The 27,416-nt window shown below is 40.7% G+C and overlaps 1 protein-coding gene across 1 annotated transcript; it reads right to left on the bottom strand.

Annotated features, from left to right (window-relative positions):
* Positions 1 to 18,498, bottom strand: sptlc2b (serine palmitoyltransferase, long chain base subunit 2b). Its single transcript, XM_003440820.4, has 12 exons — positions 18,216 to 18,498; positions 14,091 to 14,285; positions 13,687 to 13,841; positions 11,888 to 12,036; positions 11,305 to 11,429; positions 9,939 to 10,032; positions 9,237 to 9,342; positions 7,305 to 7,524; positions 6,818 to 6,944; positions 3,761 to 3,896; positions 3,471 to 3,600; positions 1 to 2,263 (listed from the first exon to the last, which is right to left on the bottom strand). The coding sequence occupies exons 1-12, from the start codon at positions 18,357 to 18,359 to the stop codon at positions 2,150 to 2,152; spliced, it is 1,695 nt and encodes a 564-aa protein (XP_003440868.1). The 5' UTR covers positions 18,360 to 18,498; the 3' UTR covers positions 1 to 2,149.
* Between the last annotated feature and the right edge of the window lie 8,918 nt (positions 18,499 to 27,416).

Here is a 27,416-nt window from a genome sequence, read left to right as displayed (position 1 = left end):
TTGATACAAAGAAAGTGATTTAATCTTTGCAGCACCGTTTCCAACAGCACGGTCAACAAACATCATGGCTTTATAAACTCCTTTAAGTGGTTCATCTCCAACCCAAATACAACTCCAAAAGGCAAAAGCAACAGATAAGTTTCCACTGGTCACTGCAAGCAAGTTTACAGGTATTGTAAGCAGCTCAGCATTTGAATCATTTCTCCAGACATTAAACCTGCAGTTTCAGTGAGGGGAAACCAGGCTGAGAAAAACAGCCGTGTTGCTGTTTGCAATTACATTTTTTTGCCTCCATGGACAGAAATGTTAAGACTTAACATACTGCACGGCCCTGCAGGAAACTTTGAGTTTTATGTCAGGGTGCATACAGATCATAATGAAGTGTTCCACATTTTATTGCTTGTTAACAGCAAATGCATCACCGATCTGTTAGTCAAACTATTTTTTTTGTGAAGACAGTACTGGAATGATACAGACAAAAAAAATGTGACTAATGTATGATGGATGTACAGTTTAAAAGACCGGCAAATAGCAGTCATGCTGTGCTGAAATGCCCAAAACATTAAACACACACGTCTCTAAACTTGTGTTTCATCGCTTTGAGTGTTTGCGGGAATTGGCCAGACGTTGGCCAGGTTTCTTACTGGCTACACTGACACGGCAGCTCACATCAATAAAGTGATGGAACATAAAAAAACCCAACAAACACTCAGATGAACAATGTTTGACAGTGGCTTGTAAAGCCACATGTTTGGGGTGACCTCACACAGTAATCTCGGACCAAAACAGAAAACCAAAAAAAAAACAAACAAATGTGACAAAAAGCAGGATGATATGGAATGTCATTCCAGAGGATGATAACATCTGGTGAATGATGAAGGGAGGAAGAAAAAAAACAAAAAGAAAACCCCAATGACATTTGGACTATAACCAAACAAACCTTACAGGTTTTCAGTGACTACGTCATCTGGACATATAAAACGCCCGTCAGTAGTGCTGCACTGAAGTTAAGACATGTAGTCAAGTTGAAACACACACTTTCCACTCAGATAATGGCTTCCACAAATAAAAGAGATCGCTAACGGCCGACAAACACGTTAAATAAATAAAGTTGTCTGTATATCAGATGAGCCCTACATCGTCATGCGTACAGCGTGCTGTCGTGCTCAGATTGGCGATTCTCATGAAAGCACATGAGTGAGAACGATTTCAGTGGGTGAGAAAGCAACAAACTAGAAAGAAATCACATGGAGCTCATTAGCTTATAGAAATGTTAAAGACAAGGCTCAAGTTTTTGAGTGCAGGTGTAAACAGTAAATAAAGCTGAAAAATATTTTTAGAAAATATGCAGTTAAAAAAAAATCCTTCGTCTTCCTCTCTGGAATTCTTTCCCTGTTAAATGTTTTCATTTGGAACATCTGCTTTGCATTTTAACAGGAAGGCTAGAAAACATATCTATACATATACTTAGAACCTTTGGTTGGGTAAAAGAACCCAATAATCTCTCTTTTCAAGTAAAAGTGATTAGGATTAAAACAAAACAAAAGCAGATAAATACATATAGTATACACATGCTTATTCCCGTGAAATAATGCATCTCTCACTGAGGTTTGGGATGCTACCCCAAGGCAGTATTACCAACATTGTGATAAATAATATTTACATATATGATCGTTTTCTCTCGAGTTCATCATAGCACGAGCTATGATCAGATTTCAAGAGTGCAAGAGCAGGAAGTCATGGCAGAGCTTCTTCTACCTTGCTCTGAGTTGTTTGAATTACAAAGAAACACCACACTGCTGCTGTTATTGCACAAATAAGATACACATTCAATGTGCGCACAAGAATAAGACTTTATGTTAGACAGATGCAGTCGCAATAAGTTAGGACAAACTGGAAGGGTCTGAATGGACTTTGTAACAACGGACACGGACGCATGTGGCTGATTTTGGTCGCGGTGAAGCTGTTGGGACTTTGGCTTTGTGTCCGCTGGAGTTTGATGTGAACAAATATGGATAACATGAATGCAGAGACTGGCTCAGAGAAAAATACGTGGGGGCATAAGACGGATGTCAGATGAGAAGCGCTAAGGGAGGGGCCGGTGAGTTGGGAAAACACGCTCTGTGTGACAAGAAGAGGACGATGAGGCTCAGTCCTGAAGAAGACTCTCCTCGGACATCCACCCAAGCGAGGGAAGAGGCTGCTCACGTCTTGAATATTTCAGCTGCAGGAGGTCGCCCACTTCACTGATGGCTTCCAATGCCTGACAAAGCAACAGGAAGAATGCAGTTAATCTCAATCCAAAATACAAGAGAAGATAGCCACATAGTAAAAAAACAAAACAAAAAGATAGCACACATGCCAAAACTTAAGAGGATTCAGCCAGACTGATAAGACTGGCTTTGATTTTTAACATGTCAGAGTGCTGAAGGAGGCGAGGAGTCCAAAAGCAGAGGTGAACAGAAGGCTCCCTGTATAAACCACAACTGAACACTTCTTTCCACCAGAGACTGTATCAGTGTTGCAACACACTGCAGGGCACCTGGAAACAATTTACCTTCCTCCTGACCTTTTTTCTGATTCCACGCTTTGAGAAATTGCGAGGTCTGGCTTTTCCAAAGACGGAAAAAGCGGCTCCTAGAAGCTCTGCTACAAAGGAGGCCTGATGCCGTTTAAACGGACTATTACAAATGGTGTTGACAAGCTTCCCAGTAAGATGAATGAAGTGTCTTTGGAGAGACAGAGCAGCTCAAATAAAAGTCTCTGCCTGAGTCACGCTGTAATCTTTAGAGACAGCTTGGCCCTTCTAGGTTCCTTCAAAATAAAAGGACATATTGGAAGCATTTATTACTTGACAGGCACGCTCACACATACACGGACTCGAACGCAAGGCACACAAAGCTGTCAGTCAGCGGTCAGGCAGGCTGGTTGATTAAAAGTCCAGGAATCCACGATCACCCACAGTGGATCAAAACAAACTCTTAAATCATATTGAGGATAAAATTAAGTCTTCAGCAATCAAATAGTCTATCCTGTAACAACAACTCTTGAACTGGCTTCAGTGGTGAAGGAGACCACTTAGAAGAGCTCAGATGTGCCCTTCTCTTTATGTCTTTGATGATATTTAAGAACTTACTGGAAGCTGCAGATCAGAAGTGGCAGCATTACAATGAGGGAAGTGACTTTTGCAAAGCTCTGGTTTTAGGTCGTGCTTTACAAAGCAACATTTCAAACTGTTTTTAAAAGAGTGAACGATATTTTCAACTCAGTTTTGCACCAATTCTGCTTCCATGCGCACACAGACACGAACTTTTAGAGTAAAAACAGCCCATGCTGCAAGTACGAGTAAGGGAAAAAAGTAAAGCAAAAAGAAGGTAAAAGTAAACTTTTGTGTTTCGTCAGTCGACACTGATAAAAGGCTTTTACTATTAGTGAAGGGAGAATGTTAGAAATGGGATTAGACGACTTACTGTATCGAGCATCTCTCTGGTGTGAGCTGCTGATACACAGAAGCGTGCTCTGGATTCGATGATGGGTGTCGCAGGAAAGCCGACGACCACTGTACCGATGTTCCTCTTCAGCATCTCCCGACCGAAGGCCCTGATAAGCAAAGGAAACTTAGACAAAGTAATGTGCTGCTATTCATGCCATGGATCTACGATTAATGTTCTCATGAAATAAAAGGTTATATTAAAAACTGAGCACATGTTCTCGTGCAGCTATACCAAAAAAACCAACCAACCAAAAAAACCCAACACACCCGATTTTGGCCGGCATGTAGAGCATCAGGGGTACGACGGGGGAGTCCTCGTTGCCATAGATGATAAAGCCCATTTCATGCAGACTTCTGCGGAAGTAGGTGGTGTTCTGTGAAAGCTGTCGGAGGCGATCAGCACCTGGAAAAGGTAGACAGAGATCCAACTGGGCTTCAGAAGAGTTATTCACAATTTTGATTCAATCTTTTGAGTCAGTTTACTCTCTCTTTACTCCCTGAGATTTCTTCCTCTTGAAGAAGTATCAACTGATTCTTTGCATTTTTGTCAAATTAAATATTATAATCTCTATTAAGTTAACTTTTTTGCAATTGGAGACCTCAAGTATTTACCAAGTAACATCTCCTGGCCTTGATTAAAGCCCCTCCACATCAATGGTGCAACCACACAGGTGTTTTCACTAAATCTGCCTGATAAGCCCTCTTCTGTACAAATTGTTCCTGATTGGCACCCCCCCCACCCCTCACTCCCCATTGCACCTGTCAGAACAGGAAAACTTACACTTTTATGGCACTTATTAGTACATGAACTTTAGTGATCTCACGCATTCCAGACAACCTGAGCAGACGTCTAATCAGCCAGAGTGAAAGCACCTGTGAGGGTGTGCTGCTCCTTCAAACAACACCGTTCTGGTTACTGGTGCTTGTAAGCTTCATAAAATTTCATTATCTGCTCTTATTCTGCGGCCAAGTGAAGGAAACCGTGTGTACTTTACAGAGACCCCTCCCACCACCACTCATGACGTCTTTATTCCTCAATTTAGCCCGCTTTTGAGCACAACTGATCCAGAGTGAAATACACAGTCATGGTTCTAACAGCAAAACCATGTCTATAAATAAAAACAAACAAAAAACAGTACAAAACTCTCAAGAAGGCCACATTGTTTCCAGCCTTCTAGTTATTTGAAGACTAGCTTTGAAGACAAACAGAACTCTAATATTTTACGGTCAAGAGGTCAACATCAATCATGTGTCAACCTGATACATGTTGTGGATTCACTCACTGAGTCTGTCTGAGCCGCCAGAGATAGCATCGTAACCCAACAAATAACCATATGGCACAAAGCGCCAAGAGCAACACACATCTGCCTGGCTGTGCTCAAAAATGGAGCAGAAACAGCAGCTTCAGAGCACTAAGACACACAACAAAGTCTGACATTATACTTATCCACATGCTTCCTTTCCAGTCAAGGGATCCAAAGGTATCCACAGAAGAATGGAAGATTCTTTAACCTTCTTTGTATACGGGTGAAAGCTTTGTCTATCTTCTGCTTTTAGGTCGTCTACATAAATTTGATTAATATAAGCTTACAGGCTTTCAGCAATAACAACAGTTTCGCAGGCGGCTCAAATGTCACTCTGACTTTGTGTCAGCGCCTGGATCTTCAAAGGGTTTCATTTCGAGGGCTGACGGGGCTGCAACCAATCAAACCGTAATAGTTACTCTTCTACAAGGAAAACTAGCACATGCTGCAAGGTCAGCTGGTCTGGCCTACTCCTCTCAGACTGACTTACAGGAAAAGTTGATGACACTGTAGAAAGACAGTAACATAAAGGTTAACACCAGATGTTTATTGCTATGCCTAATGAGTTTCATTTCATCTTATATCAGAATGTTTGGGAACTCCAAGTCAGTCAAACCCTGTGACGAGTAAAGGGGTCCCACCCTGCAAGAAAACAAGACCCTATCATCTATTTGTGTGTGTGTAGGAGTCCAGCAGAGTTTGATCTGCACAGACCTCTGGTCGCAAGCACCATGCTGCTTTGTACCCACAGCGTGAAGGAGCACAATCATATACAAAGAAACACACATCTGAAAGCCATAAAGGGGGAGAGGGGAGGGGCAGAATAAAGCCTTCCATCAGCCTGGACTGAACTGGACAAAAGAAAGGAACCATTAACAACCAACTGGAAGAGGCACAATCACACAGAAAGTTCAGAGCCTGACCAATGGATGCTGGTCTAATTTCAGACCAACACAGATATATTGCTATCAGTGTATGTGTTGTCAAATATGCAACTGGGCTTGGGAAGAGTTCATTTAGAATCAACGTTGTAGGTGAGCTTATTATTAACTCAACGTGTTGCAGCAGATAGCCATCCTCCTCGAGCCAAGACTTGTTCTGATTATTTTTAAAGAGACATAATGCAGAAAAAAGTGCCTGCAATAGTTTAAATCTGGTCTCATCACATGCTTTGTCCAGCAGAGTGCGCTCCAATCTCAATGTTTATAACATGTAGTACCATGGACAACAAATCTGTGTCTGATATTTAAAAAAAACTGCATTTCTCAGTCTCTGATAAAGTTCTGAGCCTAAAACTTCATCATCAGTAAGCCAACAGTTTTTAAACATATTTAGAAATCAAAATCAGAAGTGACATGACGGAAGTGACTAAACTTTGCACCCCATGCTGCAGTCACATGTGACACTGTCAGACTGTTTGTTATATAATATGGGCATGGACCTGTGCAGCATTTACAGCATACCCAGAAAGCTGTAACACACACACACACACACACACTTTGATAAAGTGGTCTGACACACCTTTATTTATAGGAAAATATTTACCAGTTAGCTAATAACACTGGCTTTTATCTCTAGCTGTGATAAAATATAGACAAGAGTAGAAAAGCTGGCAAAGTTGATTAGAAATTAAATAAAAGCAATACCATAATAACTTTGCATTCAATAACCCACCAATAAGTCTGCAGAATAATATCTGAATGACTGGTCTATACTGCCATCTTGTGGTTATGTCAAATACCAGCAGGAAAACTGACCACAAACATGAGGTTAAAATTTCAGTGATTCCTTAAGTGTTGCAACCAAAACAAAACTGCAGGGGAAAAACAAACACAAAAAACAAACCATACCAAAAACCATTTGTAAAGATTCAACTTTAATATTTGATTTGCCAAGTTAACCACCAAAATGTTTCTGCACAACAATTAATAAGCAGTTATCAGAAACAGTTTATGGATAAAAACACCGTCTACACTTCCCTACCAGTATATAAAACGGCTTTGAGCAGTTTTTCACCTACCCAGTGTGGTCCCATCTTCTCCCATGATGATCTTCATAGAGGTGATTATCTGCTGGGCCACAGGAGGGGACATAGAAGTGGCATACATGGCGCTATGAGAGTGGCGGCGCAGATAGTCAATCAGCTCCTGACAGAATGCAATTAAAGTGAGGGAAAAAAAAAACAAAGTATCACTTGGACAGTCGGGACATGTTTTTAAAAAAATTTTAATGGCATACTTGAGTTTTTCAAGCCGTCATTTCTAGCTCAAAATGAAAGCATACACTGAATCAGATCCTATCTTGAAAAACAGGAAGCTGAATTCCACTTTACCAGTAAAGACGGTTCGCCAACACTGAATTTAGCAATTTAGGAGTTAGGAAACTGCTCAAGCTATTGACTATGAGTAAGTGTCTCAATACTGTAATAACCAAGTACCATTGCTTTGACTACTTCACATTGCACAGACTAGACTTAGCCTTCTGAACACTGTCAGCAGTTCACTAACCTTTTTGCCTCCAATATATCCCCCAGCAGCCCCAAAGCTTTTGGTGAATGTTCCCATCATGATGTCAACATCTTTGGAATCCAGGCCAAAGTAGTCCACCACTCCCCTGCCATTAGGGCCCAGGGCGCCGATACTGTGAGCCTCGTCCAGGTACAGGTAGGCCTTGTAGCGCTTCTTCAGAGCTATGACCTCCGGGAGACGTACGATTGACCCCTCCATACTTCAGGATTACGAAAAAAAAAAAGAAAGAAAGAAGAGAAATTAAACACCTGCAAAAAACCTAAAACCATTATTAACCACAACCTGAACCAAAGCACAAGAAGGCCGCTGTGTAAAGCAGTTGACATTAAAAGGTACATGCCTAACGACTCCAGGGCTGTTTATGCATACTCTGTTTGAGAGTACAGTCTGTTTTAGCAACATATGGTTTAACTCTAGAAATCCCTGTGGAAATGAAACTCCATTAACATTGCATTAGTAAAGGGCACTGACTCTTTCAGGCAGTTGGTCTGAGAACTATATTGATCAACAGGATTGATTGTCTTTATAGTAAATCCCTTCAAAAAACAAGGAATATAGTACACTTAAGGGAGAGTGGAACAACTTTCAAACTGCCATGTCTGGCAAATGTATTTATTAAATTATTTCTGAAATCTGTCAAAAATATGCGGTTGTTTATTATGCAAATAGAAAACTGAAACAACTAAAGAGTCCTTATTCACACATAATCACCCCCCCCCCAAACTATTCTGGCCATGCTTTTTCCAGAAATGACCCCCCCCCCCAAATACCATAATTGAAACCACATCACGTTTCACTGTTAGTGCAATGGAATGCAATCACAAATAACGGCTTCTTAAAAGTTAACTTTCCCTTCTGCGTTGTTCATTCAGTCACCTGATTATGGTAAATCTGGAGACTTTCTTTTCTATTTGTGTTATTTTGGTTATTACATTATATGTGGTATACAGTGTCACAATGTCTAAAGTCAGCAGGCGAGTGTAGCACCAGGTTACAGAGGAGTGTTGTACATTAAACTCACCAAGGTGCTGCTTCATTTATCTTGTTGAAGAGTTTCATTGGAAATTAACCTGCTGACGTGTGAAGGTGGGACTGTATCCTTCTCATTAAAATCAGCCTTTAGAATCAGAAGTGCACCAGTGCTTAAAATCTCACTGATATGAAAGGTCATGTTAGGACATAGGTAGATGTTACGAAACACTAAAGATTATGGAATATATGCCATCGGTCAAACTAAATAAAGACTTATGGGTTCATAGTCGCAAAACTTTGGTGTCAGGTGGCTGACTGGAAACAGTGTAATGTGATACAGGCTAGAGTACTGTAACAGTATTACTGTATTCAGAAACTGCATTTTACTGTACAATTTTCAGACTCACTGTTATGGCAACAAAGATTATGCAATGAGGTCATGATGTACCACAAACAACAGCACAGTCCACCAGAGGTCAGTGGTTTAACAGACAGCTGCTATGTTGCTCAAAGACCGATCAACCAGCTCACATGGACAGATATCCAGGTTACTCCCTCCCCCCCCCCCCCACCGAAAAATAAAGAAGCTGTGGTTGAAGAAGCTAACATATTAAACTACCAATCTGCCAACACCACCTATGTGTCATGATTTTAGAAGTGGCTAATTGTTACCTCTTTGGGTGCAGCTGTCTGTTGGCTAGTGGCAGATGGTCATGTAACAACTTACACCCAACCACAGTAGTATATTCATAAAATATTAATAATTAATTTGACTTGCAGTATTTATGAGGTTGAAATGACTAACTGCACATTACCAGCTCGCACACCATATAATCTATGCTAATTCATTAAGGCAGTACATTATTTCGTTTAGGCAAGTGTAATGCTTTGGAATAGTATTTTATCATGCTGAAGAACCACAAAAACTGCTGTCTGCACCTGTAAATGCCCTCCACCACAATAAGAATTTTCTTCCAGGGTCGGTGGGTTCTCGGCTGCCCGTGCACGATGGCATCTCTCAGTAGCTTCTCAAGGCTTTGCATGTCTACAACACAAAGGAGTTTGTGAATAAATGTTTGTTTTAAGTTATTTGTTAAATCACTGACAGTAAGAAAAAGCCATGTAATGAAAAGACAAGCGACTTTAAGGATTAACATTTTCCCAACAGAAATATGAGAGCTGTGTTAAATGGATGAACAACTCTGTCAATATTTCATGATCACAGAGCATTTTCTCAGAAGCCACCTGGCCTGGTTCCTGCCTGCTGACTACAAGTCATGATCTCAGCTATGTGTGTGTATCTGTCATGTTTTTATCCTGAGCTGAAAAATAACCACACCCTATAATGTGTTATTTAGCACTGGAAACAATACAGTCAATGTATAACTGCAGACATGAGTAAGCAAGTGTCCAAAAAATAGTTTGGATTTTATAAAAGCAACATGTTGAAATGTACGCACACACCCACGCTGAATGTCTTTGCTATCCTTTTGACTTAACGGGAATTATAGTTAATTGTTGCACAGAGTTGAAAGATCCATTCTAATCCTTTGTCTCCAGTGTACTGTTATGCTTTGGGTGTAACGCAAATTTCAGCTCAACTGCTTTCAGGTCAGCGGTTTAAAACTGTAAGTCACTCACTGTTGTGTTTGAAGACCCGAATCGTGGAGCCCGACAGACGAGCACCCAGCACCAGCGACGTATGATTCAGCTCGTCGCTCAGGATGAGGCAACCCTACAACCGCAAACAGAAATGCAGTTTTTAAATGAAAGCGACAAAGTTTACACATTTTTTCACGTAACTTTAGCAGCTCACCAAGTAGCCAGAACAGCAGAACACCATTATTTCTCCAGAAACGTATATAGCTCAGAACTTCAAGAACTGTCTTTGCTCATCCTTGTTTAGGGATGGATCTATTGTTATTTAGGTTACACTTAAGGTAAGCCTTTAGTACATGAGGCAAATATTACAAGGAAAACATAAGAAGTAGTCAAGTAACTGACACGCTATGCCTGCCAATATGAATTTTTATTACATTGAAGAGTGAATTAAATATGACTGATCGATAATTGTTAAGTTCATACAGACTGAAAGCAAAAAAGACATCATCAAAAGCAATACTGACCCCTTTCAAAAAACAAAACAAAAACAGATGACATTACAAGATGGCAGCCTGCCCAGCTCTTAAAATCAGCACACCCAAACGGTCAAATACAAGTTCCTCTAGCCAATAAAAACCCGAGTTTGTTACAACATCACATTATGAGGACACAAGGATGTGAGCTAATAGAAACGTGACAACCACGGTTAAGAATTTATGAACGTTTATGACGAGAGCAGTCTGATTAAATCTAAATTTCAGTCTCAATGTTATTTCCATTCCCATGTTTGTCATTAATGGTCATAAAGATATATGCTCTGACTCACAAGGTACAGTGACACGCGCCTTTCTACCTCCCCACCAGCTACAGAAGAAAAGCACAACTAAGGATCACGGCTGGAACAACAGGAATTCCAACACTCAGAGGTTTTGTTCCCAGAAACTAGAACAACCTGAACTCTACAAGTGTGGCTATCCATCTGAAAAATATACCCTGTTTTTTATTGTTTGTTTTTTTAAATCCTGTCCCCTCTGGCAGCTTCTGCAATCACAATTATGATCTGAATGGTTTTCCCACCAGCACAAGTACTCCAAGCCCCACACCCAAAGACCCCGATAAAACCTGTTTGACCAGGATGTTTTATGAATGGAGTGATTTTTTTTTGGCAAGGCCTTTGCAAAGTATTTAAAGTTTTACATTTATAAGTGAAATTGGGCAGTAGCTGTGTGGGAGGGCAGGGTCTTTGCCTGGTATCCAGTAAGGATCCCATTTTCACTTTATACAGGAAGAGGTGGGTTTCCTCAGCAAAACTGACTGTTACCAACACTCACAAAGGGCTCAACGTGATAATATACGTACAGATGAATACATCTGAGTGACAAAGGAAGTGAAAGAAATTCCTCACCTTCCCCATGAGAGCAGGAATATTCATGGAATTGGTTGCGAAACCCATGCCAAAAGCCATGGCTGACTCAACTCCCAGAAACCTGGCAACCAATTGCTCCATTTCCTCATGGATGTCCAAGTTTCCTGAATAAAAAAAAAAAAAAAAAAAAAAAATATCACAGCAGCTCTTCAGGTTCCTCTAATATTTAAATTAAAGACTTTTCTGTAAGTCACGCTGCCTTTTCCATCATATTGGTGAAGTCAGTACATTTCCCTTAAGCTACATCCCTCCAAAAAATAAAGAAATAAAAAGAAAGAGCAGCATACTAGGTGCTGAACTGTAAAAAGATTTGAATTTCAAAGCTCATATCACAGATTATTATTTCATTCAGTCTTTTAAGAGCTTCAGCAGCACTTGAGCTGTGGCTGCTGATGCATCCTGAAAGCAAAAACAAATGTGGAGCAGCGGTTTAAGTGGAAGTGGAGAGTTTGGGCGATTCCACTTTTACTCATAGTGGAAAAAAAGCATCCTTGAAGGAAGACGAATCACAAGAAGGATTTCACAGACCAAATGTCAACATTCAAAAGATTTCACCCCTTACCCATCTCACAGCGAGTGCTGCCCACTCCCGCTCCATACATTTTTGTGACCTCGAGAGCAGCATCGGCACAAGCTCCAGTGTTCTCAGCGAAGCCGAGGTAGTTGTACGAGCCCATGTTGATAATGTCCTTCACCACTTTGCCTGTATGCCTGAGGGGAAGAGACAGAGACACAAAACTGGGTTTTAAAAAAAATTGTTTCTTTAACCTTGTTTGCTCATTTTGCAATGCAAATCTTTTTTTAGTGTTTACATTTCAACTTCCAATGTTATCATGCACATTGGAACAATAAACTATTATGTTAACAATAGAATTTGGCAGGTATGCTGCATTTTTTTAAACAACAGATACTAATCAGAGAAATATTTTTAAAGAATGATACAGTCTTTAAAATAAGCAGAGCAGTTTATCTACAGAGAACTCTTCTGTATTCAAACAAGCCTAAATTCAGCAGCTGTCAAACTTTTCAACTCTTTAATTACAGATCACTTAACATTATAAAGACCCTATTGTAGGTAGCATGAGCTAGCACATGCTACCTACAATAGGGAGAAATAACAACATCCCCTTTAACAGAAAGAAACTTACAGCAGAGCCAGGCTCAGCAGCTGTCTGTGTAACACAGACAGACTTTGTGAACAAAAGTACTGCGCCACACCTGTTTTCAGCCCTATTGCCAAAGGTACATAAAAATAAAAAAAAATACGCACCTGGCTTTGCAGTCTGCCTTTACAAACTTTTGTGATATAATCAGTCATTCTAAAGAGCTCACTGAATTCCAACATGGTACTGTGACCAGATGCCACCTTTGCAACAAGTCAGTTCATGAAAGTTTTCCCTCCCAGACATTTGAGCAGTTGTAAGTGGCATTATTGCAAAACGGAAGCGTTTAGGAAACACAACAACTCAGCTATAAAGCAGTGGACCTTTTAAAGTTACAGAACGGGCTCACTGAGTGCAGAGGTGCATAGTAGGTCAAAGTCGCCAAAGCTCTGCTGACTCATTAACTACAGAATTCCAAACCTCCTCTGGCATTAACATCAGCACAAAAACTGTATGCCGAGAGATTCCTGGCAGAACAGCTCCTGTAGATGTGATGTGTAGGTTTGTCCAGTACTTTTGTGCATAAATTTGTTTGTATTTAAAGTTTTTACAGAAGTAAGCTGCTCTTTTAGGGCAGTGAGTTAAAGCACTCTGAAGAAGTAAACACAAAAAAATAAAAATGATGAATTGGGTATGAGAATTATATGAATTATGAACTCAACTCACTCATCTAATTTTGGTTAGTCATTATTGTCTAATCATATTTTCCTAAATAGTACCTCTGGAAATCTACAGGTGTAAGGGAAATAAATTTGAGACATTCTGAGACTTTAAAGGACCAACTGCCAGTTTGCTTTGGGATGTCAGCATGTTTAGGGATGATTTCTCTTTCATACTTTACTGTAATACGTTGCGTAGGGTGTATCTTAGGACATCATGTGACAGAAAGCAGTGGTTTCAACATAACCATGTGAATCATGCCTTGCATCACTCACTATCAGAAACACAAGGTCAGTAACTGTGTGTGTAAATCAGTGACACAGAAATACACACCTCAGAGAGACTACGTCACTCTCATTATCAGAACTGCAAGGTCAGTGACTTAAAGTGCATATTAATGGAACAGACACACACACACACACACACACACACACACACCTCTGAGGGGAGTAATGACCTTCATGTGAAACACCTCTATTCAAAATAAACACATGGAGACAAAGAACCACAAAAACAGCACAAAAAACAAGCGACTTACTCAAACGTCCAGTTGTAGTCACGAGTTACTCTCTCTACCAAGTCCACCTTGGCGCCAGGAACACTGCAGATAGGGCGGTTCCAGTTGTCTCGGATCCGCATGTACAAATTCCTGGTGTAAAAGTTTTCAAAATCCTGATAGAGGGGGACAAAATCCTGCAGAAAGAAGGCGAGAAAGTGCAGATGATTTCTAACATGATCTTGACAGTTTAAATTAGGAGCCATCTCTGAACCAGATGTAAAACAACAACATGAAGACCAACTCTTTTCAAACATCAAATATCCTAAATTCAAACATAAAACATGTTGCAATAAAAGTAGGACGACTAGATTATTTTGTCTTGTTTGGAATTTGTCCCCTGAATTTGTCTTTTATGTAAAAAAGTTCAGTAAGCACTTCATTACCTTCTGCTCGTCTCTCTCACGGGCCACATGGCACTTTTCAATGTTCCAGTGTCTAAGGAAGTCTCTGAGGTAGCCAAAGATGGTGAGGATACCGTAGCCCATGTAGGTGAGCACAGCAACCCATAGAGGAGTCTCCTCGAAGGATTCCACAAATGGTTTCTTGTACAAGCTGGAATTATGGGGGACATTTTGGTTCTGGAAGTCAACAAACAAAAACAGGAGGTTAGAATCTCAATTTCAATTAACAAGTGAAATTTAAACATCTTTGTACAGATTCAACCAGCCAATCTGAGTGCGAGATATAGACTTAAGACCATTTCCGCATCTCGCCAGATCTGTTCGCTTACTACTACTATACAAGAACTCCAAAACACAGCGTGACAGAAAGCAGGACCCGGTCACTCCAGTTTAAGCTGGAGTTTAAGTTTTTCTTGGAAAGACTGACAGAAAGCTAAAGGTTACACAATAAGTACATATATTCGTGAACACTGAGGCATTCCTGTGTCCCTGCAGCCCCCCCCCCAGCCCATTCCCTCTAGGGCTCTGAGTCACTGAGTTTTATGAATAGTTATATTGATCTTGGATTGTGAGGTGATATAAATGTGGTCATAGATTGGTGGAGCAGCACAACACTGAAAAAAAATAAATAAATAGAAAAGCTTGGGTATATGATTTTTTTGGTTGCCTACAAAACCAACAGTAAACCGATGAGGGCAGTTACTCATTACATTGCTCTGCCCTGCAGCTTAGCAGCCATATCACATATGACTAGTCATGCCTCTCCGAGAAACACCTTTGAGCTTATGACCAGGAGAGGAGCGCGTGTGTGTGTGCACAGGGTGTGTAACTAAACCCAACCACACAGGTAAAAGTTCACTGAAACAGCACTGAGAGAATAGCACTCTGGCAGCCATGTTTTCTGAAAGCAGTGAGCACAAAACAGTCCTGTTCAAGTGCACTGTTCAAACAGACTGTTGCATACCGATGCCAGCCAACGAGACTAGATGTAGTTTGCCTGGCTTCAGATTTACTCTGTTTAAAAATAAAATAAAACAAAATAAAAAATACACCTGTAAACACACAGGCCCAGAGAGGTCCCATTTGTTTACAGACGAGCATCACTGAAACTGCACCCAGAGGAACAGCCAAATAACAACCCTTTATGTTTGCTCTTTCTCATGCTTGCTCTGCAGTTCAGCAGATCATATTACACTGTATACATAATAAGAGCAGCTCTTGGTGTACGGTTCACATCAGACACAACACATTAGAGCAGTCAAGCTCTCCATCTGCTACCTTTGGATTCGGCTCATTTTTACTGAGTAATTGTAAGCTGAAAGGATCTTTCCCTCTGCATGCTCAAATCCTGCTTCTAACCATTTTTCCATAAACTCGTCATATTATGTGATTATTGATCTGTCACTGAAATCCAGTCTTACTGTAAAATGTGTTAAATACTGCACTCGATCAACAGGGAACACTCATTTCAAACAGCTGATTGAAGGAAACAGTTAAAAAAAGTGCTGCTAAAAGAGAGCAATTGCTAGCATCTCTATTCTTGCATCAAACACAGGTCTCACCAGGAAGCAACAACAAATTCAACGCCTTATCAACAGCAAGCAAGTGCCCAATCAAAGCAGGGACAGGAGGACGCTTTTTCACTGTTTACAGCAATTCCAGTTTAAGTGTAAATACCGTGCATAACAATGACCTAGGCCAATCGCTCCGTTTGACATTGCCAAATAAAATTAAAGAGGTCCTAATGTGCGGATTTCTAGCTCCAGGTTTCTTTTTCTGGGACTCCATTAGCTTTTACTTTTTGCCTTAAACCAGCTTATTACATCCCCCGCCCTCATAAACTGAAGGTTTGAGGAGCAGGTGGGTAGGGCAGCAGTCAGCCCTGTGTCCCCAAGATGACCATATCCGCTGCCAGTGACTCACACAGAGGCAAGAGTAGGAAAAAAACTTTTCGAAACTGATCTTTCGGTTCACAGCCTTTACTGCCACATACATTCATTTCATTATTTGCAACTTTGACCATGTTAAAACGAGCGTCTATATATATCTTTAAGGATTAAGCTGTTAATATAGCCACAAAATCTGGATCTAGTTATGTAAATGCATTAGTGTTGAAATCAGCATTCTACAGCTGATTGCTGTTGGATTAACGCTGTCCCCCTTCTGTGTTTAATTTAAACAAGCTAAAAACAACAAACACAAGGCAGACCTCCACTACCACAAAAAACACACACTTTCAAAAAGAGTTTTTTCTTCTTTTTGTGGGTTTCATTCCTGCCTTGGGAATGAAAGGGAAGGACCCCACCCTTCACAGCCTGAAGACATTCCTCTCCTGCTCAAGTGTCATGTGAAAGTAGTAGTGTCCTTCTCTCCCAGGAGACTGATAAGTTTCTGTGGTAATAACTCAGCAGGACCTCAGTCGTCTCATACTAGGGTCAGCGTAAACAAAGGCCTGTCTGATTTCACCTGGCACAGGCGCAATATACACGCAAGAGGTGAAAAACAACAGGGTGTAACGTTACAGGAAAAAAAAAAGGTCTCCACTGCAGTCAGGCCTGATCAGGTGGCATGTTCCCCTTGACAGCATAAGTATATGTAGCCTATACAGCACAGAAAACCCAATACAAGGTAAAACCACAGTAGAATATGTTAAAGAGAAATGCTTATTTAAAAATAAAAAGTAAGTAAAAGTTCATTTTAACTTAAACAGCTAGCTTGAGGTTTATAGTATTAGGCCTAAAAGTGCAGACTGTATGAGATAACCAGAGAATGCATTTCCTGAAGAAACTGCAATGTGAATGCTGACAGCTGAATATTTTGAGCTGAAATGTAATAGCTGCTGAACGTTAAGTTAAAAATATTGAATGAGCTGAAATAGGCCAAATCATTCACCTGAAGGCTAAAGTGTAGAACTGTTAAGAACTAAAGTTCACGCAGAACAAGTCTCAAAATTGGAAAGTAGCTGAACATCTTTAAAGTGTAGATGAGAAAAAGCTGACTATTAACAAAAGAAATTTAGAATCACAAAACATCTGAATGAATATTGAAAGTTCATATTCTTTAAATCACTGAAATGTGGGGAGAATCCACTACAGACACACAACAGTGTGTTCTTTATGTTAGTGCTGTCAAAAATGTGGCCACAGGAGCAATTTAAAAAGTGGGGTCTTTCCTGCTGTTGAGACTAACTAAAAATACAATACAGTACGTCTCTGTGGGTTGGTTAGAAGTTACTCCCTTCACTTGGATCCACAGTTTAAAAAGTTTACATGTGTTAGTTTTGAGAGATGCATTGTTGATAACTGCAGACCAAACTCTGTGGACACAGCAGCAGTTGAAAGAGAAAATTTTAAGATGCATCTTTTGATCTATGCCACTCTGGCATTTGGCTTTTCTCGATGTAATGCCAACAATCCATCCCATAGACACCCATTATAAACTCTGAAACGGGTGAAAAAAGCATGAAACTTAAACTTTGAACACGACAGACACCATTCAAACTTCGAAAGTTTGAATGGTGTCTGTAGGTCAACATAGGTGGAAGTAGTTAGAGATGAAAGATGAGTAAGTTGAAAGAAGATTTGAACATTCTCCCCACTGAAATACATTATAAATTTTTGTTGAATAAAGTTGAATAATTTGAAAAATATAAAAGTTAGAAATGAGGAAAAATACCAGCAGTAATGTCCAAAAGAAGAGGAATCTAACGGTGGTTGAATGCTTTTTCTAAGCTGAATGGTGCTGAAGGAGACAGCGTAGAAAAAACGTACGGAATATGAAATAATAATAATAACAATAACAATAACAATAACAATAACAACAACAACAACAACAACAATAAAGATGTGAACCAACTGCCCAGAGTTCAGTCTTGGCTAATGTCATTAATATAGCAGCTAACTCGTGAGGTCACAGTCATATGGCAGCTACTCACACTCATATGCTTGCTGTGGAAACACACTCCCTCACAGGAGTATGTGGCCACAGCACAAACAGAGGAAATACAAACGAACGGCTCACAGGCTAACACTAACAGGATTAATTCAAACTATGCTGAAGCGCTGTTTGTATATGGACGTGCCCTAGCAGTTGACGGTTGGGCCTTACCTTGTCTCTAGGGCGGCGATACTTCTGTGGCTGTTCAAACAGAGAGTGATCCTTCACGAAGCCATTTTTACTGGCCTTTTTACCATTCGAGGTCCGGTGACAAATGTCTCCATTTAGCAGCTTACTCGTAGCACTTTCCGTCATCTTCGTCGACCGGCTAAACCTACAAATTTCCCGGTTTGAAGTAGCTGAACTTGGGTAACGTTATCGTGAAGTCTTGTATGAGCTGAAGAAGAAGACGCTATTCAACGCCCACTATGAACAGTGAAGACACGAGACTGCCGGAAATCCCCGCCCCTCAATGGTGTTATTGGCCAATGCGGTTACTCCAGTACAAAGATCGTCTATACAAGTCAAAAAATAGTGTTCCTAGTGTTTAAACAAAACAATGAACGATAAAATACATTATCTATCTATCTATCTATCTATCTATCTATCTCTCTCTCTCTCTCTCTCTCTCTCTCTATCTATCTATCTATCTATATATGAGAAAGAGAGAGACAGACAGAGAGAGACAAGAGAGAAACTTGTGTCACTGCTTGTATACATTTCCTGCTATGTCTTATGTAACAGCTGCTGTTCAAATAACAAGAAAAGTGATGATAACTACTTTGGGGTCTTGGATTCATTGCAATTAGCACTTGTCACGTTTCTCCCAATTTTTTAGGCAAACAATTCGCCATTAAGCTCACGAAACATAACCTGCAAATTTGGTCGGCGGGATTTAACAACGTGATGACATTGAGTTTTATTAGGAACAGTGTGAGAGCTCTTACTCTACTCCTCGCTCCCTCCCTCTCTGCTAGGTCCACCCTCTCGTTAGCGTGGGACGTCCTAAAGCCCGGGCCTTGGAAATAACCCAGAATAACCTTCGCTTGGGCGTCAACTGAACACCTTTTTCCACTGACGTTTTTTATGGGCCGAGAAGATACAAAACAATCTTCAAGGTGTCTGCTACTGAAAAAAAAAAGATGAAGGTTATAATAAAACTAGACAGAACAAGCTCTAAACTGACTAGTATTTCGGGTGGTTAAAGAAAACAAAACAAAACCCCCCAAAACTTTTAAGTTTAGGTGTGGAAAAATATTGGTGATTGATTATGACTGTTTTATTGCATTAAACAAACCGAAGTGTTCCTGTAAATTATGACATCAGACCTTTTACCTAAACTAAATTCGCAGATAACACAAACTTTATCTTACAGAACAAATTACCTCTCACCTTTCAGTAATTTGCTATAAAACCACTTACGTCACCCTGTATACTGTGCAATAAATTTATTCCACTATTAATGCCTGAATTACGTATTACTTCATGGGAGAAACACCTCCAGTAAGGATATTTGAAGTACACAGGCAGGGAAGAGATCTCTGTTGTGAAAGAGTGCAGCAACAATGGCATTTCCTGGACACACAGCCAGGGTTTTGTGGTGGACCTCCTTGTTGTACTTCCTGTTCTTTTCCTGTTTGGTACATGTCTTGTGGGGAAACGTGCCTGTCAGCACACAGTGCTGGATAATATGTGACTGTTTGTACAATCGTCCTGCTGTAAGGCAGCACTACGCTCCTTTCTGGCTCCATTATTTGCATGTATTTGTTTGGGTGCTGGAGGAATATTTTCATGTGGAAATATTATCAGGGCTATTCAGACTCTTTAAAAACCCATTCCCACTTTTAGCCTCCTAGATGGCACTGTTGGGCTATGGAAAGGTTGAGCCCCATCTGTTCCCGTACCTGCAGTCAGAGGTTATATGCTGGTGCTGTCGGTTAAATATAGTTCAGAGTTAAGCGGCATCTATGTGTGTTGCTTCGGTGTCACATCCGCAATTAAGACACTGATGATAAAATCTGATGATTTAATTCTCTAATCAATGGTCAGCCCTCCTCTCAAGGTGGTAACCTTGTTTGTGGATTAATGCAACATCAGCCTGGTCAGCTCTTACCACTGTGCACAAATGCAGTTAAGCACCCATCCATTCCAAACCTGATAAAGGTGATAAGGATCCAGCTTTAATAGGATCAGAGGCAGGGTTAAAAGGTACAGGGACGTGCTCTCATGGATGCAGATAGTGCAAGGAGCCTTTACGTTGATGGTATTGGTTCTGATGAGACTGTGGAAACCATACTGAACTAAAATGAGCAAGCGGTTTGTTTCTTCTTGGTATGACCTCTGTCTGCTGGTAATTATTAGCTTTATCCCCTAAACAGATCGTTACACTGTAATTTGTTAATAGTACAAATTCTATGTTATGTTACGTGTTATGATAACTATGGAACAGATTCATCTCTGAGATATAACCTTAACAGTATCACAGACCTTTTTGTTTTTCAGCTGCTACATATTGCACGTCCAAGGGTTCCCAACTACAGCAAGTGAGGCAGCAGTCCCAGGTACTGAACTCCTGGAGCTGAAGAGATATTAAAAATTGACCTCCATTCCTGCCAGGGGTGCCAGATCTGTAGTTTTCCTAGAAAAGTGGGTTAAATAGGGTAGAATTAAAATGTATACCCTTCTCTTCTTCGTCTTTCAGCTCGTCCTGTTAGGTGGATCATCTGCCTCATCTACCTCACTATCTGCATGTCCTCCTTCACTGCATCCATGAATTTTCTCTATGGTCTTTCTATTTTCCTCCTGCCTGGCAGCTCCACCTTGTTATTCTTTTAACAGCATATCCACTAACCCTCCTCTGCACATGTCCAAAACATCTCAGCCTTGACGCTTTAACTTTGTCTCTGGCTCATGACTCCCAGTGAAATTCTTAGCATCTTCAAATCTGTATACTCAAATCCTAACAAACTCCCAGTTAGAGTTGCCGACTCTACTGGTATTGGGCTCTTTCTTTTAGTTTTTGATTTATTTTGGCTAGTTGTGATTGGCTGTTAGACTGGTTTTGTCTCATGCCAACCCTGATTTTAACACACATGGGCAGATGAAAACTCAAGAGGCCTGATTTTGTATATCTTCCCGTAATTTGGATGACCATGACTTCATCTTTTGACTTTGTATCTTACTTAATATCATGATTAACTGGTCAATGAAACAAACAAGCCCATAATTACTCTCATTGCTTCACTTGCAGTTATAATATAGTTGTCCTACACAGCACTATAGGAATGAAAGTAACAATTAGTTAACAAGCTTCCAGTCTTTGAGAGTTATTTAACTTTTCTTACTATTGCTAAATGGCCTGTATTTGTATAGCGCTTTACTAGTCCCAAGGACCCCAAAGCGCTTTACACATCCAGTCATCCACCCATTCACACACTGGTGATGGCAAGCTACATTGTAGCCACAGCCACCCTGGGGTGCACTGACAGAGGCGAGGCTGCCGGACTCTGGCGCCACCAAGCCCTCTGACCACCACCAGTAGGCAACAGGTGAAGTGTCTTGCCCAAGGACACAACGACCGAGACTGTCCAAGCCGGGGCTCGAACCGGCAACCTTCCAAATACAAGATGAACTCCAAACTCTTGAGCCACGATTGCTATATACAGTTTTTAAGGCGGTTGATATCTAGCATTTTTTTGAATCTTAACAAAATGTAAAGTTGCTTCTATGTTCCTGAGCAAAAATATATAATGAAAACTGAAGTCAGTGCAGATTTTAAACTTACATTCTTTCTAATGGCCACCAGGTGGCGACTCCACCGTATGCAAGAAGAAGCTCCAGTGTGCAGAAGTGCATGACGTAATGACATATCCTTGGTAACTTTTTCCAAATGTATTTATGGTCTTAATGCTAATATCAGGTCACTTTGAAAATTATAGAACCAGTTGGACTAAAATAAACATTAAGCAGGCTGTTTTCTCATTGACGAGTTGCTACTGAGTGAGGCCTAAGCTTGGGCCACCTCTTCATCATCACCGCCAGTGGGTGATGTCAGTGAATATTCCCATTGTACATATACAGTCTATGCTGAGTTTAAAAGGGAATTTGCCAGATGGGGGAATGCTAAGATCCTATCTGTCGATGCAATGGCAAAAATGACAACTTGTATTATGAGTTCTTGTTTGCTTTATGAACTGGCTGTGAGATTAACTGACCCGTGCTGTTGATCATCTGACGTTAACATTTCAACATCTGCCGCCTGCTTTAAAATAATATGGTCTGTTATGGGAACTGATCAAAGGGATTTTTTCATCCTCTCCCCATCTTTGGTTAAACATGAGGATCTATTATCTATAAAATATTTGAATCTAAATGCAACATGAGAGTAATTATGTCTGGGAGCAGAGATATGTACCCCAAGCTGCCTCTTTCAAGGAAACATCAACCTTCCAGCCACCTGATATTCAGCTTTAGCTTGCTCATGCTACCTGATGGTGTTTTTTCAAAATTTGCCCAACAACAGCTTCATCCTCATCTGAAAACTGAGAATTATCCTTGTAATTTATTCGTATTCAAAAGGAGAACACTGCACATAGCAACTCTTTCCCTGGGCACCTGGCTGATTGAATACCTGCAGCGACTCAGACATACTATGAATGCAAAAACCCTTTACAGATATTGATTCTTTCACTGATCCGCGGCGCTATAAAACCTATTTGCCTGCTCTTGCATCATAATCCAAATACCTTATTATCATAATCTACCCCAGCGTGGTGCCCCAAGAAAACTTCCCTGATGAGAAAAACATCATAATTACAATATCTCCATTGACAAGGTCATATGTCCCTGCCAATGTTCTTACAGTGTAATTCAAACAGGGCATTATTTCCCATTCACCGAAGATGCATTCCTGCTCTCTGCTGCAATTTCCCCGCTTTGATGTCATCTAATGAAATCATCAGGAGAATCAATCTCTCCTCCTATTCCCACGACAGCCTATTAAGACCCAGCACTAGAGGAAGTCTAGGCAAGCAGCCATTTTTCACTTCGGCGGTGTCTAAACGCAGGGCGATAACAAATGATGAAATCAAACTGGTACACAAGTAAGAATATAAATGAGTATAAACGAGGATGCTCGATGCTAAGAATTACGCTCCGCTTCGCAGAGGATTTGCAAGTCATATCCCAATCAATGATCCATCCCGGTGCTCACTAATAATTCCTGTAATCAATGCTTCCAACAATCGTGTAGGGACAAAGTGTTAATTAGAGCACCGCTTGTGACACTGTAAAAGGCTAAAGGGGGAATAGTCAATATGGGCGTAGCGTGGAGCAGGATTAGGTGATACTCATATGAGCAATATAGCTTACTCCACCATCGTGATTCCTTGTTGCTTGTTTTATAAATGAAGACATCAGCTGCTGTGGTTATAATCCATCAGGGCCCAGAGCAGTCCATCCCACATGGACGAGAAATTAGAAAAATCTTGTGGCCCTCTTCTGAGTTTTCTTATCAAGTTAAGTATACATCAAGCAACCACACAATATAAGACAACTATTTAATATTGTAGGCAATGGGAAAGAAAAAAAAAATCTATATGCGCGCCTCCACAATGTTGGATGGATCCTGTCGCCACCGTGCAGCAGCTAGGCTGCTTTCTGACTGACACCACCATTAGAGATTGTTACACCTGTCTAAACCTTGCCTCTGTCACAGATTATCAGCAGAGAGAGCCACTGAGAAGAGGACAGAGTCTCCTCCATGGAGTCAGGTAAGGCAGGCGGGACAGACAGATTGACAGGTGGACTATTTTCCAGAGAGCAGCAGACTCTGTCCAGCTCTACACCGCTTGCATAATGAGGAGTGAATTCTGGCGTGAATATGCGCAGATGAGGAACTAATGATAAGAACGTGATTGAAGGGCACGGGGAAGAGGTTGCTCAGGTGTGTGCTGCTGTTAGTGCTGAGTGTCACTTTGACATATTCAATTTCCAGAGTGTGTGGCTTTGTAAACTGTACTAACCCTATAAATATCCCAGTATGTGTTTGAGTGACAAACCATATCAGGCCCAAAGGGGAATATTTTTAGATAACAATATAAAATAAACATTTTAAGTAGAAGTCTGGTGGAACATAATGTAGGTCGTGTTTTTAATCCTAAATGTTCAGTGTATAAATATATATTTTTTCTGCCAGTTAAAGACGGTATGAATATTTCACATATTACAAAGCAGCATTAATTCTTTGGCATTTTAATGGCACAGAAACAAGCTGTAAACACAGCCCTGACACATTTGAAACTTACTAAGTTAATTAATAAGTAAGCAGCAGACATGGAACAACACAGCATTAATTTGCGGTCATTTCCTCTTTATATTTACTAGCGAGGTGCTAATTTGATCTTCCAGGCTAATTCCAGAACAATGAGCCAAAAAGGGTCTGCAAAGCTATGGTGGAACTTCAGATTTGGTTGGTAACCGTTTGTGGATTTGTGTCACAACTCTTTTACCAAACAGTCATGTTAGGCATTGTTAATATACACTCACTGATCACTAAATTAGGTACACCTGTTCAACTGCATATTAATGCAAATATCTAATCCACCAATTACATCACAGCAACTCATTGCATTTAAACATGCAGACATTGTCTAGAATATTTGCTAAAGTACAAACTGAGCATCAGAATGGGCAACAAAAGATGATTTAAGTACCTTTTAGCTTGACATGGTTGTTGGTGTCTGATGGGCAGGTGTGAGTATTTCAGAAACAGCTGATCTGTGGGAATGTTCCTGCACAAACATCTGTAGGGTTTACAGAGAATGGTCTGCGAAAAAGAAATGTTCAGTGAGCAGCAGCTCTCTATGTGAAAATAGCTTGTTGATGCCAGAGAAGAATTGCCAGACAGCTTCGAGATCATGGGAAGGCAACAGCAACTCAAATCACTCATTACAACCAAGATATGCAGAACAGCATCGCTGAATGCATAACATGTCAAACCCTGAAGAAGATGGGCTTCAGCAGCAGAAGACCACACCAGGTGTGTTCTTCTTCAGCAGCAGAAGACCACACCAGGTGTGTTCCAAGCCTTTCTGCTTAGAACAGGAAAGTGAGGATGGAATTCACACAGACTCACAAAAACTGGACAATGGAAGTTTGGAAGAACATTGCCTAATACGAGTCTTGATTGGTGCTGAAAAATTTGGATGATTGGATCGGAATTTGATGTAAACAAAATGAAACCATGAATCCATCCTGCCTTTTATCACCAGTTCAGGATGGTTGTGTTGTTGTAATGGTGTTTGGCATACTTTTTGCCTCCTTAGTGCAAGCTGAGCATTGTTTAAACACCACAGCCCACTGAACATGTACATCTCTTTATGACCACATCATACCCATCTTCTGATAGATGGTTCGAGCACGATCATGTGTCATGCCATGAAACTCAGATAATCCCAGATTGTTTTCTTCCACAGTCTCCAAATCCCAATCCAATAGATCACCCTTGGGATTTGGCGCAATAGGAGTTTCACATCATAGGTGTGCAACCAACAAATATGCAGCCGTTATCATCATCTGCGATCATGTCAGTGTGGACTAAAATCTCTGTTATGAATGGAAGGAGTTCTGAAGGCAAAATGTGGTGTCAAGTGAAAGTATATTTTCCAGATTATTGCTGCTGTAAATCAAATTTACATTTCTTGCACTTTGCGTACGTAAATAAAGAAAAATCCGTCTCTGAGACCATAGAGAGAGTAGGGATTTTTGACCTTTTATCCTACAGAGTAGATCCAGTGTTTTCCGTGGATGCGGGGGTGTTTCTCTGACAAAATGAAAAGGTTGCCTTCAATACTGGAAGAGACACAGAGGGAGACAAGATCTCTCTCCGGCCACTGTTTTCGACAGGTCAACAGCAGCAGTCTAGAACATTTATCACCAAACTTATTGCTTTGCTGCCACCAACAGGAGGAAGGGTTGGAGTGGGGGGGGGGATCACAAAAGGAATCACAAAATAAACTAAGCTATCCTCCTTCAAGTCCAACGACTGGAAAGATGTGCCGCAACAACTCAATATTGTTTATTATTTCTGGGTTTGTTTCCTTGTGGAGCACAGATAAGGAGCTATCCATCACGGTCCCGGCTGGTGACCTGAGGATTCCATTATGTCCCGACACAATATGTTCACGGTTTACATTGAGCTGCACACAAAGGCAATGCCAAGGAACCAATTTCCTCTTACCTTCATGAATAAAGAATCTCATTCATCTTCCTCTGTGCACATCCATAAAGGCAGACAAGAGAGGAGTAGAGGCCCATTATCAAGCTGTCCTCAGTGCTTCCACAGTGGTCTAAGCACAAATGCGGCTGAAGGGAAGCACAACTTTCCTGTTGTTTTGAGATAGGAAAGTTTAAATTGTGTTGACTTTTGGGTTTTTTTACACCATTTTTTTCCTTCTTTCTTTTTTGTCTCCACAACCACACGTGAGAGTCGTGACTACACTTGTGATTCAGTTACCCTCAGCTGGTGTCTGTCATACTGATTTCTTCACACTGACACTCATATCAAGCCTTCACAATAAACCCCCGCTGTCCCTAAAGCACCTCTCACACTGGTGGCTGAATGAGTTTCTATCCGTCCATTCAACATTTATTCGCATACAACTTGTTCCCCTTTGATGTCATTGTTGCAGATAATATAACATCATATCAAACATGTTCGAGACAATAGAGCGATCCTAAAAATGATGCCTCACGCAGAAATGAAAAATCAGGACAGCTCTGGATATTACAATATCTGAGCCCTCTCCAAATAACTCATGTTTTTTTTTTATTCAGCTCATTTCCTCAAGAGCAGAGGGGAGACTGTGACAAACCACCTCCTTTCCCCCACACTGGTGAAGAATTGGATAACTTTGGAGCATGTCGGGTTCTTTCTTCGCAAGTATAGGTCAGTGTTAAATCACATCAGAGCCACACTGCTAAAACTGAGCGAGAGTTTAATGTGTTCGCGGCTGGTTTCTCAGTCGGTAGACGAGCTCGGGTCTTTCGCAGCGTTTTCCTCTGGTCCGACGGGAGGTGAGAACTGTATCGGCACAGTGAGGAGAACGAATTTTAAGCTATAGTCCATTCAACCTTTATTTTATTTTTGACTCAAATTTCTTCTGCTATATTCATTACATATGTTTATACCTAGTTAGACTCATACAAAAAATAAGGTTTTCATAGGAATCTATATGTTAAGTACACCCCATGATTCAGTAGGTTGTAGAACCACGTTTAGCAGAAATAGCTTCTGTATGACTGTATCACATTATTGTGGAACAATTTTGGCCCAGTCTTCGTTACGACGAACCACTTGTTGTTCCTAGAGTA

Source organism: Oreochromis niloticus, linkage group LG15 (assembly GCF_001858045.2).
Source record: "Oreochromis niloticus isolate F11D_XX linkage group LG15, O_niloticus_UMD_NMBU, whole genome shotgun sequence".
NCBI classification, from domain to species: domain Eukaryota; kingdom Metazoa; phylum Chordata; class Actinopteri; order Cichliformes; family Cichlidae; genus Oreochromis; species Oreochromis niloticus.
Note: the sequence above shows the minus strand (reverse complement) of the source record. Positions and strands in the feature narration are given on the sequence as shown.

Excerpts from the sequence above, each read along its gene's own strand:
- sptlc2b (XM_003440820.4), bottom strand. The coding sequence starts at position 18,359 with ATGACGGAAAGTGCTACGAGTAAGCTGCTAAATGGAGACATTTGTCAC. Across the intron at positions 14,286-18,215 it reads ATCGCCGCCCTAGAGACAAG|AACCAAAATGTCCCCCATAA; the intron begins GTAAGGCCCAAC and ends GTTGACTTCCAG. Across the intron at positions 2,264-3,470 it reads CCAGAGAGATGCTCGATACA|GCATTGGAAGCCATCAGTGA; the intron begins GTAAGTCGTCTA and ends TTGCTTTGTCAG.